General features: G+C 38.8%; 2 protein-coding genes across 7 annotated transcripts in view; one reads left to right on the top strand and one right to left on the bottom strand.

The window, feature by feature from the left end:
• The window catches only part of ITGB3BP (integrin subunit beta 3 binding protein), a 106783-nt gene extending 100744 nt beyond the window's left edge, over nt 1-6039 (bottom strand). For all 5 annotated transcript variants that reach the window (XR_003510340.1, XM_027537040.1, XM_027537039.1 and 2 more), the window contains exon 1: nt 5928-6039. Coding sequence is in view for 4 of the 5 variants with exons in the window: in XM_027537040.1 (XP_027392841.1) it covers nt 5928-5932 (5 nt within the window). In the remaining variant the exon portion in view is untranslated. The remainder of the gene's footprint in view (nt 1-5927) is intronic.
• Nucleotides 6040-6296: 257 nt separating this feature from the next.
• Nucleotides 6297-23351, top strand: part of EFCAB7 (EF-hand calcium binding domain 7) — a 55010-nt gene continuing 37955 nt past the window's right edge. For both annotated transcript variants that reach the window (XM_027537032.1, XM_027537031.1), the window contains exons 1-3: nt 6297-6440; nt 8412-8599; nt 22902-23113. In XM_027537032.1, coding sequence (XP_027392833.1) covers nt 8413-8599; nt 22902-23113 — 399 coding nt within the window. In that variant the 5' untranslated portion in view covers nt 6297-6440; nt 8412. The remainder of the gene's footprint in view (nt 6441-8411; nt 8600-22901; nt 23114-23351) is intronic.

Below are 23351 nucleotides of genomic sequence, written 5' to 3'. Positions count from 1 at the left end.
GAGAAGGCGGAGAAAACTATAGTTATTGAGACTATAATTCAAGATAATTTCTAAATCTTTAAAAAACATTTTGAGTAGTATTTGACACTAAAGAATACATATAGAATGATTAGTTTATGAAGCATAATGTGAAAATAAACACCCATAAACTCACCATACAACTTAAGAACTAGACCATTACCAATATGGATGGGTACACCTATATGTGCTGTCTCTAATCCGTCTGCTTTCCCCAGAAAGGCTATCATTAAACTAAATTTTGTATTTATCATTCCTCTGTTTTTCTTCCATAAATAAACTTATTATAAACATACAGAATCCTCAACTATAGTTTTTTGCTTGTTCTTAAGCTTTATAAGGGCTTCCTTTGTGGCTCAGCTGGTAAAGAATCCACCTGCAAAGCCCAACACCTGGGTTCGATCCCTGGGTTGGGAAGACTCCCTGGAGAATCGACAGTATTCTGGTCACTTCTAGTATTCTGGCCTGGAGAATTCCATGGACTGTATAGTCCATGGGGTCACAAAGAGTTGGACACAACTAAGCGACTTTCACTTTCATGCTTTATAAAGGTAATATGCTATATGTAATTTTCTACAAATTGGCTCTTTCATCCGGTATGTTTTTAAGATTCACCCATCCACTCTATTGTTATGGGACATTACTGTTATACTTCCTTTACATTAATTTAGGCCATGCATATTCCAAAATTACTTGTTATACTTTTTCCATGTCAATGATAAAATAAATTAGAGAGGAGATAGGTCACACAATCCCATGCCAAAAATGCCAAGTTCATATCAAAAAGTTATCATCTCAACATCACTTAAAAGCCATATCACTTTCACATATAACTTATCAAGATAACTTTTTGCACCATTATTTGTGACCCTGCAGTTTAACCACGTTGAAAACTAAAAGTTTCCTAACAATTATGGAGATCCTCTACCGAAGTACTTTTGCATTACATAACCATTAATTTCATCTTGAATCACTTTGCCAAAATTAACTCAGTGAAGTTGCTATATATCAACTTTATATATATACATATAAAGCTGCTATACAACTTTAAGGTCATGTATTTATTGTCAGAATATAATTACTGCAGACTCTCCTAAGATAACATGTACCAGTTAATATGTTAAGAAAACAGGTGCCCAAAAGGTCCACATTTAAAAGTTTTTAGGGGTTCCCTACTATCTACAGCAGAACACAAGCATACCTCAGGAAGTATCACTACTTATTATGCAAACACAAACCACATTCCACTGATTTCCTATTTGACAGGGAATTTGCAACGTTATCCTCATAGTTTTGTATAAGTGCTAACTGGGTTCTTTTTCTAGTGCAAGAGTACAAAGGCAAGTCTTTTTTCTTCATTCTGGGGAAAGGAAAACCTCTTTAATAATCCATAACTTCTAAAGGTATAAGTGAAACATATTTATTGGTACCTGTGTGTAGGATACCTTATTAGGTGCTGCTGCTGCTAAGTCATTTCAGTTGTGTCTGACTCTGTGCAACCCCATAGACGGCAGCCCAGCAGGCTCTGCCATCCCTGGGATTCTCCAGGCAAGAACACTGGAGTGGGTTGCCATTTCCTTCTCCAGTGCATGAAAGTGAAAACTGAAAGTGAAATCGCTCAGTCGTGTCTGACTCTTAGTGACCCCATGGACTGCAGCCTACCAGGCTCCTCTGTCAGTGGGATTTTCCAGGCAAAAGTACTGGAGTGGGGTGCCATTGCCTTCTCTGTATTAGGTGCTAAGCTCTCTTATCTAGAAAGTAGAGATAACAGCAGCATCTACCTCCCAAGGTCTTTTTTAGGATTCAATCAAAAAATGTAGGTAAACAGTTAATTACAGTATCCAAATCATAATTACATATTCAATAAATGTAGGTTATTATTTCTGTAAATCTTCCCACTTTCACATCAATTCTATTTCCTTCAGATGTTCCTCCTTCCACCTTGTGTTACTCTGCATTTGGCAAATACATGGGGAAACAATGGACAGTGACAGATTGTATTTTCTTGGGCTCCAAAATCACTGCAGATGGTGACTACAGACATGATGTTAAAAGATGCTTGCTCCTTGGAAGAAAAGCTATGACAAACGTGAAGGGAAGTGAAGCGAAGTGAAAGTTGCTCAGTCGTGTCCGCCTTTTTGTGACTCCATGGATTGCACAGTCCATGGCATTCTCCAGGCCAGAATACTGAAGCAGGTAGCCTTTCCCTTTAACAGGGGATCTTCCCAACCCAGGGATCGAACCCAGGTCTTGGGCATTGCAGGTGGATCTTTACCAGCTGAGCCACCAGGGAAGCCCAAGAATACTAGAGTGAGAGGCTTATCGCTTCTCCAGCAGATCTTCCCGACCCAGGAATTGAAAAGGGGTTTTCTGCATCCCAGACGGATTCTTCACCAACTGAGCTATGAGGGAAGCCCTGACAAACCTAGAGAGCATATTAAAAAGCAGAGACACTTCTTTACCTTCAAAGGTCCATCTAGTCAAAAATATGCTTTTTCCAGTAGTCATATACGGATGTGAGAGTTGGACTATAAAGAAAGCTGAGTGCCGAAGAGCTGATGCTTTTGAACTCTGGTGTTGGAGAAGACTCTTGAGAGTCCCTTGGACTGCCAGATCAAACCAGTCCATCCTAAAGGAAATCAGTCCTGAATATTGATTGGAAGGACTGATGCTGAAGCTGAAGCTCCAAGTCTTTGGCCACCTGACTCGAAGAACAGGCTCAGTGGAAAAGACCCTGATGCTGGGAAAGACTGAAGACAGGAGAAGAGGAGGACAGAGGATGAGATGGTTGGATGGCATCACCAACTCGAAGGACATGAATCCGAGCAAGCTCTGGGAGTTGGTGATGGACAGGGAAGCCTGGCGTGCTATAGTCCATTGGGTTGCCAAGAGTTGGACATGACTGTGAGACTGAACTGAACTGAAAATAATGGAGAAAAGTTACTCTAGAAGTGCACAGGAGGAGGGTACCTAAATCAGCATGGGGACAAGAGGCAGCCAGAGAACTTCATATATTACATATTATCTCCGCACTGATCATAGAAAACACCCTCTTCCAACAACACAAGAGAAGACTCTACACATGGACATCACCAGATGGTCAATACCAAAATCAGACTGATCATATTCTTTGCAACCAAAGATGGAGAAGCTCTATACAGTCAGCAAAAACAAGACCAGGAGCTGACTGTGGCTCAGATCATGAACTCCTTATTGCCAAATTCAGACTGAAATTGAAGAAAGCAGGGAAAATCACTAGACCATTCATGTATGACCTAAATCAAACCCCTTACCATTATACAGTGAAAGTGGGAAATAGATTTAAGGGACTAGATCTGATGGACATAGTGCCTGAAGAACTATGGACGGAGGTTTGTGACATTGTACAGGAGACAGCAATCAAGACCATCCCCGAGAAAAGGAAATGCAAAAAAGCAAAATGGCTCTCTGAGGAGGCCTTACAAAAAGCTGTGAAAAGAAGAGAAGTGAAAACAAAGGAGAAAAGGAAAGCTATACCCATTTGAATGCAGAGTTCCAAAGAATAGCAAGGAGAGATAAGAAAGCACTCCTCAAAGAAATAGAGGAAAACAACAGAATGGGAAAGACTAGAGATCGCTTCAGGAAAATTAGAGATACCAAGGGAACATTTTATGCAAAGAGGGGCACAATAAAGGACAGAAATGGTATGGACCAAACAGAAGCAGAAGATATTAAGAACAGGTGGCAAGAATACAGAGAAGAAATGTACAGAAAAGATCTTCATAATCCAGATGATCAGGATGGTGTGATCACTCACCTAGAGCCAGACATCCTGGAATGTGAAGTCAAGTGGGCCTGAGGAAGCATTGCTACGAACAAAGCTAGTGGAGGTGATGGAATTCCAGTTGAGCTATTTCAAATCCTGAAAGATGATGCTGTGAAAGTGCTGCACTCAATATGCCAGCAAATTTGGAAAACTCAGCAGTGGCCACAGGACTGGAAAAGGTCAGTTTTCATTCCAATCCCAAAGAATGTTCAAACGACTGCACAATTGCACTCATCTCACATGCTAGTAAAGTAACGCTCAAAATTCCCCAAACCAGGCTTCAATAATACATGAACTGTGAACTTCCAGACGTTCAAGCCGGTTTTAGAAAAGGCAGAGGAACCAGAGATCAAATTGCCAACAACTGCTGGATCATTGAAAAGGCAAGAGAGTTCCAGAAAAACATTTATTTCTGCTTTATTGACTATGCCAAAGCCTTTGACTGTGTGGATCACAATAAACTGTGGAAAATTCTTTAAGAGATGGGAATACCAGACCACCTGACCTGCCTCTTGAGAAATCTGTATGCAAGACAGGACGCAAGTTAGAACTGGACATGGAACAACAGACTGGTTCCAAATCAGGGAAGGAGTACGTCAAGGCTGTATATTGTCACCCTGCTTATTTAACTTATATGCAGAGTACATCATGAGAAATGCTAGGCTGGAAGAAGCACAAGCTGGAATCAAGATTGCCGGGAGAAATATCAATAACCTCAGATACGCAGATGACATCACCCTTATGGCAGAAAGTGAAGAACTAAAGAGCCTCTTGATGAAAGTGAAAGAGGAGAATGAAAGAGTTGGCTTAAAGCTCAACATTCAGAAAACTTAAGATCATGGCATCACTTTATGGCAAATAGATGGGGAAACAGCAGAAACAGTGTCAGACTTTATTTTTTGGGCTCCAAAATCACTGCAGATGGTGACTGCAGCCAAGACATTAAAAGACACTTACTCCTTGGAAGAAAAGTTATGACCAACCTAGACAGCATATAAAAAGCAGAGACATTACTTTGCTAACAAAGGTCCATCCAGTCAAAGCTATGGTTTTTCCAGTAGTCATGTATGGATGTGAGAGTTGGACTATAAAGAAAGCTGAGCGTGGAAGAACTGATGCTTTTGAACTGTGGTGTTGGAGAAGACTCTTGAGAGTCCCTTGGACTGCAAGGAGATCCAACCAGTCCATCCTTAAGGAGATCAGTCCTGAATGTTTATTGGAAGGAGTGATGTTGAGGCTGAAACTCCAATACTTTGGCCACCTGATAGGAAGAACTGACTCATCTGAAGAGACCCTGATGCTGGGAAAGATTGAAGGCGGGAGGAGAAGCGGACGACAGAGGATGAGATGGTTGAATGGCATCACCGACTGAATGAACATGAGTGTGGGTAAACTCCGGGAATTGGTGATGGACAGGTAAGCCTGGCCTGCTGCACTCCATGGGGTCGCAAAGAGTCGGACACGACTGAGCAACTGGACTGAACTCAACTGATATATTATCTCCACTCATACCCCAAAGAAAACGTTCTTTACTGAGCTTTGAACAACAACAACAAAAGTCTACAGGGCAATGATAAGCAAGAAAACTAAAGCCTGAAGTTAAGTGATTCACTCAACGTTGGTCAGCTCTTTTCAGAACTGGCTAAGCGTCCTCTTTTGGAAGATGAAATTTAGTTCTCTTGGGACCCGGTTCGTGGGCTCTGCTACAAGTTTATAGGAACTTAACCACACTAATCTAGAAATTAAGGGGCTTTATCAAATTATACGGCGTTTTGCAATGTACTCTGGTCCTATTCTCGGTATGTTAAACATATTTGAAATCATTTCAAGCAATACATCACTAAATATAGCCCATAGCCTATAAAATCTGTCAAAAGCCTTGGAGAATCAGAATTAAAGTGAAGAAATACTACTAGATAAATAAAACTGGAAGGAAGAGAAGCAGAGTTGGGTTGGGGTACCAAGCACCAGGAACAGTCGGAGAAACAGACAAATTTACTCTCTGAAAAGGACAACGGAAAAGGTTACTGGGCCACAAAATATCTACTCGTCTTGCTCACAGAGGTACCCAAACACAGCAACACCCGAAGGAAGAGATACTTACGGCATTTCGACTTTTAAGAATGCACCTCCGTCGCCAGATGAAAATCCCTAAGTAACTCCTTCCGTAAACAGAGAACCTTCTAAGAGAAACACTGAAGCCTGAAAAACGCGGGCCAACAGTCACTCGACGCTGTGCCACACTCAAAGAAGACCGCCGGAAACATTCCGCCAGCGACAAGGGATCCCAGTGTACGCCAGTAAGAGGGGAGGAGAGTCAACACATAGACAGCACTCAGCCCCTGCCAGGGCAACGCAGGGCCCTCTCTCAGGATTCTGACAAGAAGGCCCCCTGAAAAAACGGAGACAGAGCCATCTCTGTTCACTCTGGAATAAGTATCCGCAGATTTCTAGCCGGACCATTTAGGGAGGTGCTCCGCATCTTGTTTCCGGTGGCGGAGAGGTGCAGTTTCCATGGTAATTAAAAGAAGGCCGAGGACTGTACTGCTGCAGTGAGAGGATTGCGGAGGCTTTCAGGAGAATTGACTACGCTCCCCCGTTTGTGACCTGCAGTTAGGTAGCAAGCAACTCGCTGTCTCTCTCTTTGCCCGCTCCGTCCCTCACTGTTCGGCTTCCTTTTCTTCACCCGCATCTTTTATTACTTTGTCATACGTAGCCTTGCTCCATGTCTGTACTTAAAATGTACATATAAATGCGATTTTATTCCCAGAGTAATACAAAAAATAGAGAGATGTTGCCCGAGATCAGCCCTGAACGTATTTTACAGTGTAGGGACGGTGACTAGATGACTCTCTGTTTTCACTTGGCCCTCTAGAAGCCTTAGGCGCTTGTTAACAGTTTATTTTTCTTGCTATTGTGTGGCTGGTTATTTATGGAGCATTTGCTGCAATGTACTCTCTAGGCCCCTGTCTTGGTCTCAGGCTGGAGTTTTAAATGCAGGAGGTTTCCAAGCCTGAGGAGCTGAATTATATATTTAATTATGCTTCAGTTTAATCTCATATTACAGAGCGGGGGGCGGGGGGGGAAGAATTCTGGAACATTTTTGCTGTGGGATTTCCATTTGAGGGCGTCAGTTTATTTGGAAAGAACAGTTGAGGACAGTCTGAAACACACACACACAAAACCTTAAATTTCTAAGTTTCTGGCTTCAAAATGAACGTTCATTCTCCTTTCCTTATTGAAACAGATTTCTTTCACATTTGTGAAGATACGCGTGCACGCATATGTGTTTAAAAACTGTGATGCTTAATTATAGTTATACCAATTTGCAGTAACCAGACTGTGACACCACATCCCTGTGGGGTCCTTCTAAATCTGGTGTAAGATGAAAGTGTCAGGCAAGCGGTCTGTGTATTATAAATAGGGTACTTCATCCATGATAAGCGATTATTATCTTTCTTTCCCAAGTGTAAAAGACCTATATAATTCAAGAAGGTGTTAGTAATTTAGGCCTCCTGAGTAAGAATCCAATGAGTCCTGAAGGGGACCCTACCTGTGTCGTCTTATTGTTGAACTAGAAATATTCAATTTATTAGGTTGAAATGTATTTTTAGAAGTCAAAGCTGGGTAAAATAATGTTGGAAGCTGTTAGATCACCAGCACAGTTACTATAAGGCACCACTATAGTGCCTTATAGTAACTGTTGTACAAGAAACCTTTTATAACATTAAAAAAGAAGAAACTGTTACCGAAATTTACATGCTTTTGCTGCTTACTCTTAGCTGGGTGAGATCTCTGTCTCTCAATTTTCGTATCTGTAAAAGGTTCAGAAAGTACCTGACCACTGTAGTAGGTATGTATCAAGATGTATGACAGTTCTTTAAACTCTTATGAGCAGAGGTGCTGTATAAACCCCGAAATTATTGTTAACATTATTATTGGTGGTAATAGAATACAGTAAAACCGCAGGATAATGCTATACATGGGATTTTAAGAATTCAGTCATTTTAAATGTGGGGCTGCAGTATTGAGATGTTAGTGAAATGATGTGGTTGATGCTGCTATGGAGATGAATGCCAGCTGCCAATCACATTATATTCAAATTATCATTATGCTGGAGTTTCACTCTATAGTTTATTTAGCATTTATTATGTGCCTGGCACTGCTCTGTATGCTTCAAATGTGTTAGTTTAATTAATCCTCATGACAATCCTAGGATGAGTCTCAACTGACTGTCCTCTAATTTTGAGAGAATAAATGCGTGCTTTTCCTTTGCCCTATGAGTCTTCTTTTGTATTTATGTTACATCTTTGTTTTAGCTTTGTTCTTTGGGTTCTCATGTATATATTGTGTGTATATATATGTATATATAATATATTTAGAAATCAACTGCCAAAAACTTATTCTAGTTTAACATATGATAATATAACCATATGCGTATTATAATGTACATCATTTTTCCACATATAAAAACCTTCATGTCTTTATTCTCCTCCCCCACCCACCACCACCATTTGAAAGCCAAAGTGACGTTTTCATTTTAGGACTAACAGTGACTAAAACAAAATTTTAAATTATTTTCTAATAGAATGGCCATCAGTCCAGGAAGTGATGCAGCTTTCTCGGGTCAGAAACCAACGCATTCAGAGAGTCCTCGATCAAAGAAATTTCTGCTAACTGAAGAAGAGATATTTTATATGAATTGTAGAGCTGCCTACTTAACTGTTTTCAAAAGCAGTTTAGATAACATTATTTCTAAAGATCAACTTTACTTAGGTAATTTTTTTGACTAAGTAGTTTTCCTTATTTGCTGAAAGTTAACAAATCAGAAAGACTCCAATTAAAATTACATTGTTGAATCATTCCAGTTACTTAGTTAAGCTTGAGCGGTAGAAGTACATTATGCTATTGTGCCATTCTAATTGTATGTATTTATTTATTTTTGGCTGCACTGGGTCTTCCTTGCTCTGCACGGGCTTTCTCTAGTGATGAGACGGAGATACTCTCTAGTTGGAGTGCATGGGCTTCTCACTGCAGTGGCTTCTCTTGCTGCAGAGCATGGGCTATAGGGTGCAGGACTTCAGTGATTGTGGTTCCTGGGCTCTGGAGCACAGGCTCAATAGTTGTGGCACATGGGTTTAGTTGCAATGTAGCATATGGGATCTTCCTGGACCAGGAATTGAACCCATGTCTCCTGTATTGGCAGGCAAATTCTTTACCACTGAGCCACCAAGGAAGCCCATATTATGTCATTTTATATAGCTACATAATCGAGGTTTGATGGTTAGATGTAGCCTACCAAGCTCCTCCGTCCATGTAATTTTCCCAGCAAAAATACTGGAGTGGGTTGCCATTTCCTTTTCCAGGGGATCTTCCTGACCCAGGGATCAAACCCGGGTCTCCTGCATTGCAGGCAGACGCTTTACCATCTGAGCTACCAGGGAAGCCCTCACATAATCCAGGAGCTTCAAAATAAAACTTTCAATGTTTGTATGGATTCAGTTCAGCTCACTTCAGTCGCTCAGTCATGTCCAACTCTTTGCAACCCCATGGACTGCAGCACGCCAGGCTTCCCTGTCCATCACCAACTCCCGGAGCTTCCTCAAACTCATCTCCATCAAGTCAGTGATGTCATCCAACCATCTCATTCCCTGTCTTTTCCAGTGAGTCAGTTCTTTGCATCAGGTGGCCAAAGTATTGGATTTCAGCCTCAACATCAGTCCTTCCAATGAATATTCAGGACTGATTTCCTTTAGGATTGACTGGTATGATCTTCTTGCAGTCCAATGGACTCTCAAGAGTCTTCTCCAACACCACAGTTCAAAAGCATCAGCTCTTTGGCACTCAGCTTTCTTTATAGTCCAACTCTCACATCCATACACGACTGCTGGAAAAACCGTAGCTTTGACTAGACAGAACTTTGTTAACAAAGTAACGTCTCTGCTTTTTAATATGCTGTCTAGGTTTGTCAAAGCTTTTTTTCCAAGGAGCAACCATCTTTTAATTTCTTGGCTGCAGTCACCATTTGCACTAATTTTGGAGCCCAAAAAATAAAGTCTGTCACTGTTTCCATTGTTTCCCCATCTATTTGCCATGAAGTGATGGGACTGTATGCCATAATCTTAGTTTTCTTTTTTTTTAAAAGCTTACACCAATTATTTGCTTTAAAATGTTCTTTTAAATTCTTATATTGGTATTTTAAGATTTATGATAATAGATTACAATGCTTTTGACAACTGAATCATTAGTCTAAATTTGACCTACACTGGAGAAAATGTAAAGGATATGTATGTATTTATATATATGTACACATATATCCATGTGGGTGTGTATTGAATGATTGTAAAAGGGCAGTATTAAAAAATAAGTAAAATTTTTAAAGAAAAGAATTTGAGGTTCTGTTTTTTAGGGATGAGGGTTTCACAGAGTTGGTCTTCTGTTTTCATTATATTGTTAATTTTTTAATTGAAGTATGGTTGAATTACAATGTTAATTACTGCTGTACAACAAAATGACTCAATTATACAGATATCTATATCTGTATCTCTAAGAAGGCAATGGCACCCTACTCCAGTACTCTTGCCTAGAAAATCCCATGGGCAGAGGAGCCTGGAAGGCTGCAGTCCCCGGGGTCATTGAGGGTTGGACATGACTGAGCTACTTCACTTTCACTTTTCACTTTCATGCATTGGAGAAGGAAATGGCAACCCACTCCAGTGTTCTTGCCAGGATAATCCCAGGGACAGGGGAGCCTGGTGGGCTGCCAGTTCTATGGGGTCACACAGAGTTGGACATGACTGAAGTGACTTAGCATTAGCATATCTATATCTATCTATCTATACATTCTTTTTTCATATTCTTTTCCATTATGATTTATAACAGGATACTGAATTTAGTTCCCCATGCTATACAGTAGGACTTTGTTGTTTATCATTGTATATATACCAGTTTGCATTTACTAGTCTCAGACTCCAAATCCAACCCCTCCCACCCTTCTTCACCTTGGCAACCGCCAGTCTATTCTCTATGTCTGTGATTCTGTTTCTGTTTTATAGATAGGTTCAACTGTATTTTAGATTCTACATATAAGTGATATTATATGGTATTTGCCTTTATTTTTCTGACTTCTCTTAGTATGATAATCTCTAATTGCATTGATGTTGCTGCGAATGGCATTATTTTGTTCTTTTAATGGCTGAGTAGTATTCCATTGTATTTATGTATCACGTCTTTTTTATCCATTCATATGTCGATGGACATTTAGGTGGTTTCTGTATCTTCACTATTGTGAATAGTGGTGTTGTGAACATAGGGATGCATGTATCATTTTGAATTATAGTTTTGTCTGGCTATACGCCCAGAAGTGGGCTTGCTGAGTCGTATGGTTATTCTGTTTTAATTTTCTGAGGAACCTCCTAACTGTTTTCCATGGTGGCTGTACCAATGTTACATTCCCACCAACAGTGTAGGAAGGTTCCTTATTCTCCACACCATCTCAGCATTTGTTGTTTGTAAATTTTCTAATGATGGCCATTCTGACCAGTATGAGGTGGTACTTCATTGTAGTTTTGATTTGCAGATCACTCATACTTGGCAATGTTGAGGATCTTTTCTTGTGCCTATTGGCCATCTGTATGTCTTCTTTGGAGAAATGTCTCTTTAGATCTTCTGCCCATTTTTCAATTGGGTTGTTTGTTTTTTGTTGTTGTTGAGTTCTATGAGCTATTTGTTTAATTTGGAAATTAAGCCCTAATCCGTCATGTTGTTTGCAAATACTTTCTCCCATTGTGTTAGTTATTTTTTCATTTTGTTTGTGGTTTCGTTTGCTGTGCAAAAGATTGTAACTTTAAGTCCCATTTGTTTATTTTTGTTTTTATTTCTATTGCCTTGGGAGACTGACCTAAGAAAACATTGGTATGATTTATGTCAGAGAATGTTTTGTCTATGTTCTCTTGTAGGAGAGTCATGTCTTATGTTTGAGTCCTTAAGCCATTTTGAGTTTAGTTTTGGGTATAATGTGAGGATATGTTCTAACTTCATTGATTTACATGCAGCTATCCAGTTTTCTCAAAACCACTTGCTGAAGAGACTGTCTTTTTTACACTGTATAGTCTTACTTCCTTTGTTGAAGGTTCACTGACAGTAGGTGTGTGGGTTTGCTTCTGGGTTGTCTGTTCGGTTCCATTGGCCCATAGTCTGTATTTGTACCAATACCACATTGTTTCGACTACTATAATTCTGTAGTATTTTCTCAACTCTGGGATGGTTGTGCTTCCTGCTTTGTTCTTTTTCTTCAGGATTGCTTTGGCAATTCTGGGTCTTTTATGGTTCCATATGAATTTTAGGATTATTAGTTCTAATTCTGTGAAAACTGTCATGAGTAATTTGATAGGGATTGCATTGAATCTGTAGATTGCTTTGGGTAGTATGGCTATTTTAACAGTATTCTTACAGTCTAAGAGCATGGGATATCTTTCCATTTCTTTAAATCATCTTCAGTTTCCTTTATTAATGTTTTATAGTTTTTAGCATACATGTTTTTCACTTCCTTGGTGAGGTTTATTCCTAAGTATTTTATTTTGGGGGTTGTGATTTTAAAAGGTATTGTTTTTTTCATTCCCTTTCTGATACTTCATCATTGATGTACAGAAAGCAACCAATTTCTGTATGTTAATCTTGTATCCTGCTACCTTGCTGAATTCATTTATCAGTTCTTGTAGTTTTTGTATGGTGTCTTTAGGATTGTCTGTATATAGTATCTATCATTGGCATGTAATGACAATTTTACCTCTTCTCTTACAAATTGGCTACCTTTTGTTTCTTTTTCTTGTTTGATTGCTCTGGCTAGGACTTCAAATACTATGTTGAAGAGAAATGGTGAGAGTGGACATCCTTGTCGTGTTCCAGATTTTAGCAGAAAGGCTTTCAACTTTTCACCATTGAGTGTTATATGAACTGTGGGTTTGTCATAAATAGCATGTACTATTTTGGGATATGTCCCCTCTATACTCACTTTGGTAAGAGTTTTTATCATGAATGAATGTTGAATTTTTTCAAATGCTTTTTCTGCATCTACTGAGATGATCTTGTGGTTTTTGATTTTTGTTTATATGATGTATCAGAAACAAAATGGACTGATTTGCATGTGTTGAACCATCCTTGTGAACTTGGAATGAATCCCAGTAGGTCATGGTGTATGATCTTTCTTATATGTTGTTGGATTTGGTGTACTAACATTCTGTTGAGAATTTTTGAATCTGTACTCATCAGAGATATTGGCCTAGTTTTCTTTTTTGATGGTGTCTTTGTCTGGTTTTGGTAGCAGAGTGATGGTGGCTTCATCAAATGTCCTTGGGAGTGTTCCTCCTCTTTAACTTTTTCGAAGAGTTTGAGAAGGGTCAGTATAAGTTCTTTTTTGTGTGTTTGGTAGAATTCACCTGTAAAGCCATCTGGTCCTATAGACTTTTGTTTGTGGGGACTTTTTAAATTACAAAGTGAAAGTGAAAGTTGGTCAGTCCTGTCTGACTGTTTGCGACCACACAGACTATACAGTCCATGGAATTCTCCAGGCCAGAATACTGGAGTGGGTAGCCTTTTCCTTCTCCAGGGGATCTTTCCAACCCAGGGATCGAACCCAGGTCTCCCACATTGCAGGCAGATTCTGTACTAGCTGAGCCACAAGGATAGCCCCCTTTAAATTACAAAATCTATTTCAATTCTAGTGATCCATCTTTTCAAATTGTTCAAATTATATATTTCTTCTTTTTTAAAAAATCTATTTCCTTGTGGTTCAATTTTGGTGGCTGTTTGTTTCCAGTAAATATACAGGTTTCTAGGACAAGAAACTTGTCCATATCTTTTTGGTTGTCAAATTTGTTTTCATATGATTATTCCCTTATGGTGAGTTATCAGTTATGTCTCTTTTTTTCATTTCTTATTTTATTTATTAGTGTTCTCTCTTCTTCTTGGTAAGCGTGGCCAGAGGTTTGTCAATCTTGTTTATCCATTCAAAGAACCAGATTTTGTTTTGTTTTGTCTTCTTTTACTTTTTCTATTTTTTTAAAATCTCTATTTTATTTCCTTTCTGATGTCTATTACTTTCTTCTTTTTGCTGACTTCAGGTATTGTTTGTTTTTCTTTTTCTAATTCTTTTAAGTGGTAGGCTAGGTTATTTATTTGAGATTCTTCTTGTTTTGTGAGGAAGGTCATATTGCTTCCTTCATATGAATTTCCCTCTAATAACTGTTTTTTTAAATTTATTGATTTTTTAATTGAAGGGTAATTGCTTTACAGAATTTTGTTGTTTACTGTCAAACCTCAACATGAATCAGCCATAAGTATATATATATATATATATATATCCCCTCCCTTTTGAACCTCCCTCCCATCTCCCTCCCCATCCCACCCCTCTAGGTTGATACAGAACCCCTGTTTGAGTTTCCTATGCCATACAGCAAATTCCCATTGGCTATATATTTTACATATGGTAATATAAGTTTCCATGTTACTCTCTCCATACATCTCACCCTCTCCTCCCCTCTCCCCATGTCCATAAGTCTGTTCTCTATGTCTGTTTCTTCATTGCTGCTGCTGCTGCTGCTAAGTCACTTCAGTCGTGTCCAACTCTGTGTGACCCCATAGACAGCAGCCCACCAGGCTCCACCATTCCTGGGATTCTCCAGGCAAGAACACCGGAGTGGGTTGCCATTTCCTTCTCCAATGCATGAAAGTGAAAAGTCATTGCTGCCCTGTAAATAAATTCTTCAGTACCATTTTTCTAGACTCCGTATATATGCATTAGAATACAATATTTATCTTTCTTTCTGACATACTTCACTCTGTATAACAGGTTCTAGGTTTGTCCATCTCATTAGAACCGACTCAGATGTGTTCCTTTTTTACGACTGAGTAATATTCCGTTGTGTATATGTACCACAATTTCTTTATCCATTCGTCTGTCGATGGACATCTAGGTTGCTTCCATGTTCTACCTATTGTAAATAGTGCTGCAGTGAACAATGGGATACATGTGTCTTTTTCAATATTGGTTTCCTCAGGGTATATACCTAGGAGTGGGATTGCTGGGTGATATGGTGGTTTTATTCCTAGGTTTTTAAGGAATCTCCATACCATCTTCCATAGTGGCTGTATCAATTTACATTCCCACCAACAGTGCAACAGGTCTTTTCTCCACACCCTCCCCAGCATTTACTGTTTGTCAACTTTTTGATGGGGGCCATTCTGACTGGTGTGAGGTGATACCTCATTGTAGTTTTGATTTGCATTTCTCTAATAATGGGAGATGTTGAGCATGTTTTCATGCATTTGTTAGCCATCTCTATGTCGTCTTTGGAAAAATGTCTGTTTAGGTCTTTTTCCCACTTTTTGATTAGGTTGTTTGTTTTTCTGGTGTTAAGTTGTATGAGCTATTTGTATATTTTGGAAATTAATCCTTTGTCAGTTGTTTCATTTGCAATTATTTTCTCCCATTCTGAGGGTTGTCTTTTCACCTTGCTTATAGTTTCCTTTGCTGTGCAAAAGCTTTTAAGTTTAATCAGGTCCCACTTGTTTACTTTTGCTTTTATTTCTGTTACTCCAGAAGGTGTGTCATAGAGGATCTTGCTTTGATTTATGTCATCAAGTGTTCTGCCTATGTTTTCCTCTAAGAGTTTTATAGTGTCTTGTCTTACATTTAGGTCCTGAATCCACTTGAGTTTATCTTTGTGTATGGTGTAAGGAAATGTTCTAATTTCATTCTTTTACATGTAGCTGTCCAGTTTTCCCAGCACTATATGTTGAAGAGGCTGCCTTTGCCCCATTGTATATTCTTGCCTCCTTTGTCAAAAATAAGATACCCACAGGTGCATGGGTTTATTTCTGGGCTTTCTATCTTGTTCCCTTGGTCTATATTTCTGCTTTTCTGCAAGTACCATACTGTCTTGATGACTGTAGCTTTGTAGTGTAATCTGAAGTCAGGAAGATTGATTCCTCCAGCTCCATTCTTCTTTCTCAAGACTGCTTTGGCTATTTGGGGTCTTTTTTGTTTCCATATGAATTGTGAAATTTTTTGTTCTAGTTCTGAGAAAATTCCATTGGTAATTTGATAGGGATCACACTGAATCTGTAGATTGCATTTGGTAGTAAAGTCATTTTCACAGTATTGATTCTTCCTACCCAGAAACATGGACTATCCCTACATCTGTTTATATCGTCTTTGTTTTCTTTCATTAGTGTCTTATAATTTTCTGTGTACAGTTCTGTTGTCTCCTTAGGTAAATTTATTCCTAGATATTTTATTCTTTTCGTTGCAATGGTGGATGGGATTGAGTCCTTATTTCTCTTTCTGATTTTTCATTGTTAGTATATAGAAATGCAAGTGATATATGTGAATTGATTTTGTATCTTGCAACTTTGCTAAATTCACTGATTAGCTCTAGTAATTTTCTGATACTATCTTTAGGGTTTTCTATGTACAGTATCATGTCATCTGCAAACAGTGAGAGCTTTACTACTTCTTTTCCGATCTGGATTCCTTTTATTTCTTTTTCTTCTCTGATTGCGGTAGCTAGGACTTCCAGAACTAAGTTGAATAATAGTGGTGAAAGTGGACACTCTTGTCTTGTTTCTGATCTTAGCGGGAATGCTTTCAGTTTTACACCATAGAAAAAAATGTTTGCTGTAGCTTATCATATATGGCCTTTACTGTGTTGAGGTAGGTTCCTTCTATGCCCATTTTTTTGAAGAATTTTAATCATAAATGGGTGCTGAATTTTGTCAAAGGCTTTTTGCATCTATTGAGATTATCATATGTTTTCTATCTTTCAATTTGTTAATATGGTGTATCACATTGATTAATTTGTGTATATTGAAGAATCCTTGCATCCCTGGAATAAACCCAACTTGATATTGAAAGCAGAGACATTACTTTACCAACAAAGGTCTGTCTAGTCAAGGCTATGGTTTTTCCAGTAGTCATGTATGGATGTGAGAGTTGGACTGTGAAGAAAGTTGAGCACCGAAGAATTGATGCTTTTCAACTGTGGTGTTGGAGAAGACTCTTGAGAGTCCCTTGGACTGCAAGGAGATCCAACCAGTCCATTCTAAAGGAGATCTGCCCTGGGATTTCTTTGGAAGGAATGATGCTAAAGCTGAAACTACAGTACTTGGGCCACCTCATGCAAAGAGTTGACTCATTGGAAAAGACTCTGATGCTGGAAGGGATTGAGGGCAGGAGGAGAAGGGGACGACAGAGGATGAGATGGGTGGATGGCATCACTGACTTGATGGACGTGAGTCTGAGTGAACTCTGGGAGCTGGTGATGGACAGGGAGGCCTGGCGTGCTGCGATTCATGGGGTTGCAAAGAGTCGGACATGACTGAGCGACTGAACTAAACTAAACACATGGTGTATGAGCTTTTTGATGTGTTGCTGAATTCTGTTTGCTAAAATTTTGTTGAGGATTTTTGCATCTATGTTCGTCAGTGATATTGGCGTGTAGTTTTCTTTTTGTGTGTTGTCTTTGTCTGGTTTTGGTATCAGGGTGAAGGTGGCCTCGTAGAATGAGTTTGAAAGTGTTCCTTCCTCTGCAATTTTTTGAAAGAGTTTTAGAAGGATAGGCATTAGCTGTTCTCTAAATGTTTGATAGAATTCTCCTGTGAAGCCACCTGGTCCTGGGCTTTTATTTTTTGGGAGATTTTTTATCACAGCTTCAATTTCAGTGCTTGTATTTGGGTTGTTCATAATTTCTGTTTCTTCCTGGTTCAGTCTTGGAAGATTAAACTTTTCTAAGAATCTGTCCATTTCTTCCAGGTTATCCATTTTATTGCCATAGAGTTGTTCATAATAGTCTCTTATAATCCTTTGTACTTCTGCATTGTCTGTTGTAACCTCTCCTTTTTCATTTCTAATTCTGTTGATTGGATTCTTCTCTCTTTTTTTCTTGATAAGTCTGGCTAAAGGTTTGTCAATTTTGTTTATCTTCTCAAAGAACCAGCTTTTAGTTTTATCTGATAACTGCTTTTTATGCATCCCATGATTTTGTAAGGTTGAGTTTTCCGTTATATTTTAAACTCTTCTGGTTGCAGATATCCCACAAACCAGTGAATTTGGTCCTTACTAGGTGTGTCAAATGACTTGGTGGTCTTTATTCTTGAGAGGGTGGTAAACAGAAATACCAGATAATATTATATTCATGTCAGTTCCATCAAGGCAAATAACTTTAGGAGTAGAGAAACTGAGTTATTGTATCAACTTCAGAAGCACTTTCCTGAAATAAAAATCTGACATATTTTTGCAACAAGGTCTTAGATTTGTATGCAATAAGATTTCTATTTGAGGAAATATAAAATTTCAAATCATTGCAATTTATATTTTATTTTAATTTGAGTTTTGTCTGTGCTTTTGAAAGTTGGTTGAGATCATGAATTTACTAAGTTTAAAGGTTTAACATGCCTTCTGCTACTGTGGCATTTGGTTTGTATTAATAAATCAATGAGTATGTATTACTCAGGTGCTATCAGTCTTACAGAACTATCTGGGAGGATAATAATGCAATGCTTACCTTTTCAGCTTTTGGTTTTATTGTAGAATAGTCTTTGTAAAATTGCAATGAAAGCTTTCAGATAATCTAGATTTTAACAAACTGGTTTTGTGAACCAGTGATGTCTCTTTCTTAACTATTGTGCTTTTCATTGGTATCCATCCATCTTTTATGTACATACCATGTGTTTTGACATTCCATTTCAAAATAGGATAAAGCAGTTTCTTTTTCTTTCCCCAAAGTTTCTTTTTGTCCCCCCAACTTACCAGTAATATAGGTATTATAAACTCATATCAAAGCTTAAAATAAACCCTGGCAAAAGGTCAGTATTTTGGTGTAAACCTTTAACCATTTACAGTTACACAGTTTTTTCACTGTTTGTTGTCATTGTTGTTGTTCAGTAGCTAAGTTGTGTACAACTCTTGGGTACCTTGTGGACTGCAGCATGCCAGGCTCCTCTGTCCTCTGCTGTCTCCTGGAGTTTGCTCACATTCATGTCCATTGAGTTGGTGATGCTATCCAACCATCATCCTCTGCCACTCCCTTCTCCTTTTCATTGTTATGGGACTTAACAGTGAGCTCCAATTCTAAAACTAAAGACTAAAGTTACATTAGTATTTACTAAATTTTACCTGTTTCTTAGATATGGAAATGTATAACTACTACATATTTTGGCATAATTTTATTCTGAGAAAGTTGTTCTTTTAAACAACCTAGTACATTTAAAAAGCATTTTATTATTGAAGATAGCAATAAGCATTTGAGCTGCCACTTGTGGGAAAGAGTTATGCATCCATTTTCACAGAGCTGGACAGAAAAAACACCCTTTTCCAACAACACAAGAGACAACTCTACACATCAGTTCAGTTCAGTCGCTCAGTAGTGTCCGACTCTTTGCCACCCCATGAATTGTAGCACATCAGGCCTCCCTGTCCATCACCATCTCCCGGAGTTCACTCAAACTCACGTCCATCGAGTCAGTGATGCCATTCAGCCATCTCATCCTCTGCCGTCCCCTTTTCCTCCTGCCCCCAATCCCTCCCAGCATCAGAGTCTTTTCCAATGAGTCAACTCTTCGCATGAGGTGGCCAAAGTACTGGAGTTTCAGCTTTAGCATCATTCCTTCCAAAGAAATCCCAGGGCAGATCTCCTTCAGAATGGACTGGTTGGATCTCCTTGCAGTCCAAGGGACTCTCAAGAGTCTTCTCCAACACCACAGTTCAAAAACATCAATTCTTCGGCGCTCAGCTTTCTTCACAGTCCAACTCTCACATCCATACATGACCACAGGAAAAACCATAGCCTTGACTAGACGGACCTTTGTTGGCAAAGTCATGTCTCTGCTTTTGAATATGCTATCTAGGTTGGTCATAACTTTCCTTCCAAGGAGTAAGCGTCTTTTAATTTCATGGCTGCAGTCACCATCTGTAGTGATTTTGGAGCCCCAAAAAATAAAGTCTGACAATGTTTCCACTGTTTCCCCGTCTATTTCCCATGAAGTGATGGGACCAGATGCCATGATCTTCGTTTTCTGAATGTTGAGCTTTAAGCCAGCTTTTTCACTCTCCTCTTCCACTTTCATCAAGAGGCTTTTTAGTTCCTCTTCACTTTCTGCCATAAGGGTGGTGTCGTCTGCATATCAGAGGTTATTGATATTTCTCCTGGCAATCTTGATTCCAGCTTGTGCTTCTTCCAGGCCAGCGTTTCTCACGATGTACTCTGCATATAAGTTAAATAAGCAGGGTGATAATATACAGCCTTGACTTACTCCTTTTCCTATTTGGAACCAGTCTGTTGTTCCATGTCCAGTTCTAACTGTTGCTTCCTGACCTGCGTGGACATCACCAAATGGTCAATACCAAAATCAGATTGGTTACATTGTTTGCAGCCAAAGACGGGAAACTATACAGTTAGCAAAAACAAGACCTGGAGCTGACTGTGTCTCAAATCATCAGCTCCTTATAGCAAAATTCAGGCTTAAACTAAAGACAGTGAGGAAAACCACTGGGTCCTTCAGGTATGACCTAAATCAAATCGCTTATGATATACAGTAGAGGTGGTGAATAGATTCAAGGGGTTAGACCTGGTAGACAGAGTGCTTAAAGAACTGTGGACGGAGGTTTGTAACATTGTACAGGAGACAGTGACCAAAACCATCCCAAAGAAATGTAAGAAGGCAAACTGAGGAAATGGCTGGGAAAAGAAGAGAAGTGATACGCAAAGGAGAAAGGGGAGGGTATACCCAACTGAATGCAGAATTCCAGAGAATAGCAAGGAGAGAGAAGAAGGGCTTCTTAAATGAACAGTGCAAAGAAATAGAGGAAAATAATAGAACAGGAAAAACTAGTCATCTCTTCAAGAAAATTGGAAATCTCAAAGGAACATTTCGTGCAAGGAGGGGCATGATAAAGGACAGAAACGTAAAGGACCTAATAGAGGCAGAACAGATTAAGAAGAGGTGGCAAGAATACACAGAACTGTACAAAAAAGGTCTTAATGACCCACCACAAGCATGATGGTTTGGTCACTCACCTAGAGCCAGACATCCTGGAGTCTTAAGTATGCCTTAGGAAGATTACTACCAACAAAGCTAGTAGAGTTGATGGAATTCCAGCTGACCTGTTTCAAATCCTTAAAGATGATGCTGTTGAAAGTGCCACACTCAATATGTCAGCAAATTTGGAAAACTCAGCAGTGGCCAGAAGACTGGAAAAGGTCAGTTTTCATCCCAGTTCCAAAGAAGGGCAGTGCTAAAGAATGTTCAGACTATCAAACAATCGCATTCACTTCCCATGCTGGTAAGGTTATTTTCAAAATCCTTCAAGCTACTTCAGCAGTACTTGAATTGAAAACTTCAAGATGTACAGGCTAGGTTTAGAAAAGGCAGAGGAACCAGAGATCAAATTGCCAACATCTGTTGGATTATAGAGAAAGCAAGGGAATTCCAGAAAAACACCTACTGTTGTTTCTTTGACTACACGAAAACCTTTGTGTGGATCACAACAAATTTTGGAAAATTCTTAAAAGAGATGGTAATACCAGACCACCTTACCTGCCTCCTGAAAAATCTGTATGCAAGTCAAGAAACAACAGTTAGAACCTTACATGGAATAACTGACTGGTTTAAAATTCAGAAAGAAGTACAAGGCTGTATATTGTCATTCTCTTGTTTAACTTTTATGCAGAATACATCATGTGAATTGCCAGGCTAGAGGAAGTTCAAACTGGAATCAAGATTGCCAGGAGAAATATCAATAACCTCAAATATGCAGATGATACCACCATAATGGCAGAAAGTAAAGAGGAACTAAAGAGCCTCTTGATGAGGGTGAAAGAGGAGAGTGAAAAAGCTGGCTTAAAACTCAACATTCAAAAAACAAAGATCATGACATCTGGTTCCATCATTTCATAATGAGTAGAAGGGGAAAAAGTGAAAGTAGTGACAGATTTTTCTCTTCTTGGGCTCCAAAATAACTGTGGATGGTGACTACAGCCATGAAATTAGAAGACACTTGCTTCTTGAAAGGAAAGCTATGGCAAACCTAGATAGCATATTAAAAAGCAAAGACATCACTTTGCCGACAAATGTCCACATAGTCAAAGCTGTAGTCTTTCCAGTAGTCATGTACAGATGTGAGAGTTGGACCTTAAAGAAAGCTGAGTGCTTAAGAATTGATACTTTGATTTGAACTGTGGTGCTGGAGAAGACTCTTGAGAGTCCCTTGGACAGCAAGGAGATCAAACCAGTCAATCCTAAAGGAAATCAACCGTGAATATGCATTGGAAGGACTGATGCTGAAGCTGAAGCTCCAATAGTTTGGCCACCTGATGCGAAGAGCTGACTCATTGGAAGAGACCCTTATGCTGGGAAAGATTGAAGGCAAAAAGAGAAGAGAGTGACAGAAGATGAGATTTTTGGATAGCATCACCAGTTCAATGGACATAAACTTGGGCAAGCTCCAGGAGATAGTGAAGGACAGGGAGGCCTGGTGTGCTGCTGTCCATAGCATCGCGAAGAGTTGGATGAGACTTAGTGACCAAACAACAATGATGAACATTTTAGACATCATGACATTGACAGTAATATTCTCAAACTAATGATTTCCTCATAATTAAGATATTTGTTGAACCAGAAAAATAATAAATTATTCATTTTCTTTATTCTTATGTCCTCAAAACAATTAAGTGAATGATTGTTTTTAATCTGTTTTTTTCCTCCAGGCATTCTTATGCGGTAAATCAGATATTATCAATTAATTAAACTATGTAAGTTGGGAATAATGTCAGAATGGGAAGAACCTATTTAATTCTGGCATTAATACATTGAGAATTTGTAGCTGGTATAATAACATATATGTATATTTTCATATTTGAAAGGCATGTATTGATTTCACTAGACTATCAACACCAAAGTTAATATATTGATATGTGTGTACTTTTATATAACATTATAGTGTATAATGATTTAAAGAAAAAATACACTTAAAATACTAATTCCAGATGTTACTGTAACAAATAATACTTGTTTTATTGGGCAGCTCTTCAGCACGCAGGAAGAAATCCATCCCAAAAGACCATTAATAAGTATTGGACTTCTCAAACTGCCAAACTGAATTTTGATGATTTTTGTATAATTTTAAGAAAGGAAAAACCAACCTCAAAAGCAGAATTGCTAAAATCATTTAAGCAATTAGATGTAAATGATAATGGCTCTATTTTACACACTGATCTTTATAAGCTTCTAACAAAGGTAAGATCTGTCAAACAGTTTTATAATATGCCTATTTTGCAAAACAACTTGGAATCTAGCTTTGGCTACCAAAGTCCACATAAGAAAGAACTGTTTCACTGGCAGGTGAAATGAATCATTTATATATTGTTTGTAAAGTACTTAAGGATCCTTCTGTATGAAGTATGCTTTTTGAAAAAAAGAGAGTATAAAATTGAGCCTATGTTGTGCTCCTTTGCAATTCTTTCCTGCCAGAACA

Source organism: Bos indicus x Bos taurus, chromosome 3, assembly GCF_003369695.1.
Source record: "Bos indicus x Bos taurus breed Angus x Brahman F1 hybrid chromosome 3, Bos_hybrid_MaternalHap_v2.0, whole genome shotgun sequence".
Lineage (NCBI taxonomy): Eukaryota > Metazoa > Chordata > Mammalia > Artiodactyla > Bovidae > Bos > Bos indicus x Bos taurus.
The sequence above is the reverse complement of the archived record's forward strand: the minus strand, read 5'-3'. Positions and strand labels throughout refer to the sequence as shown.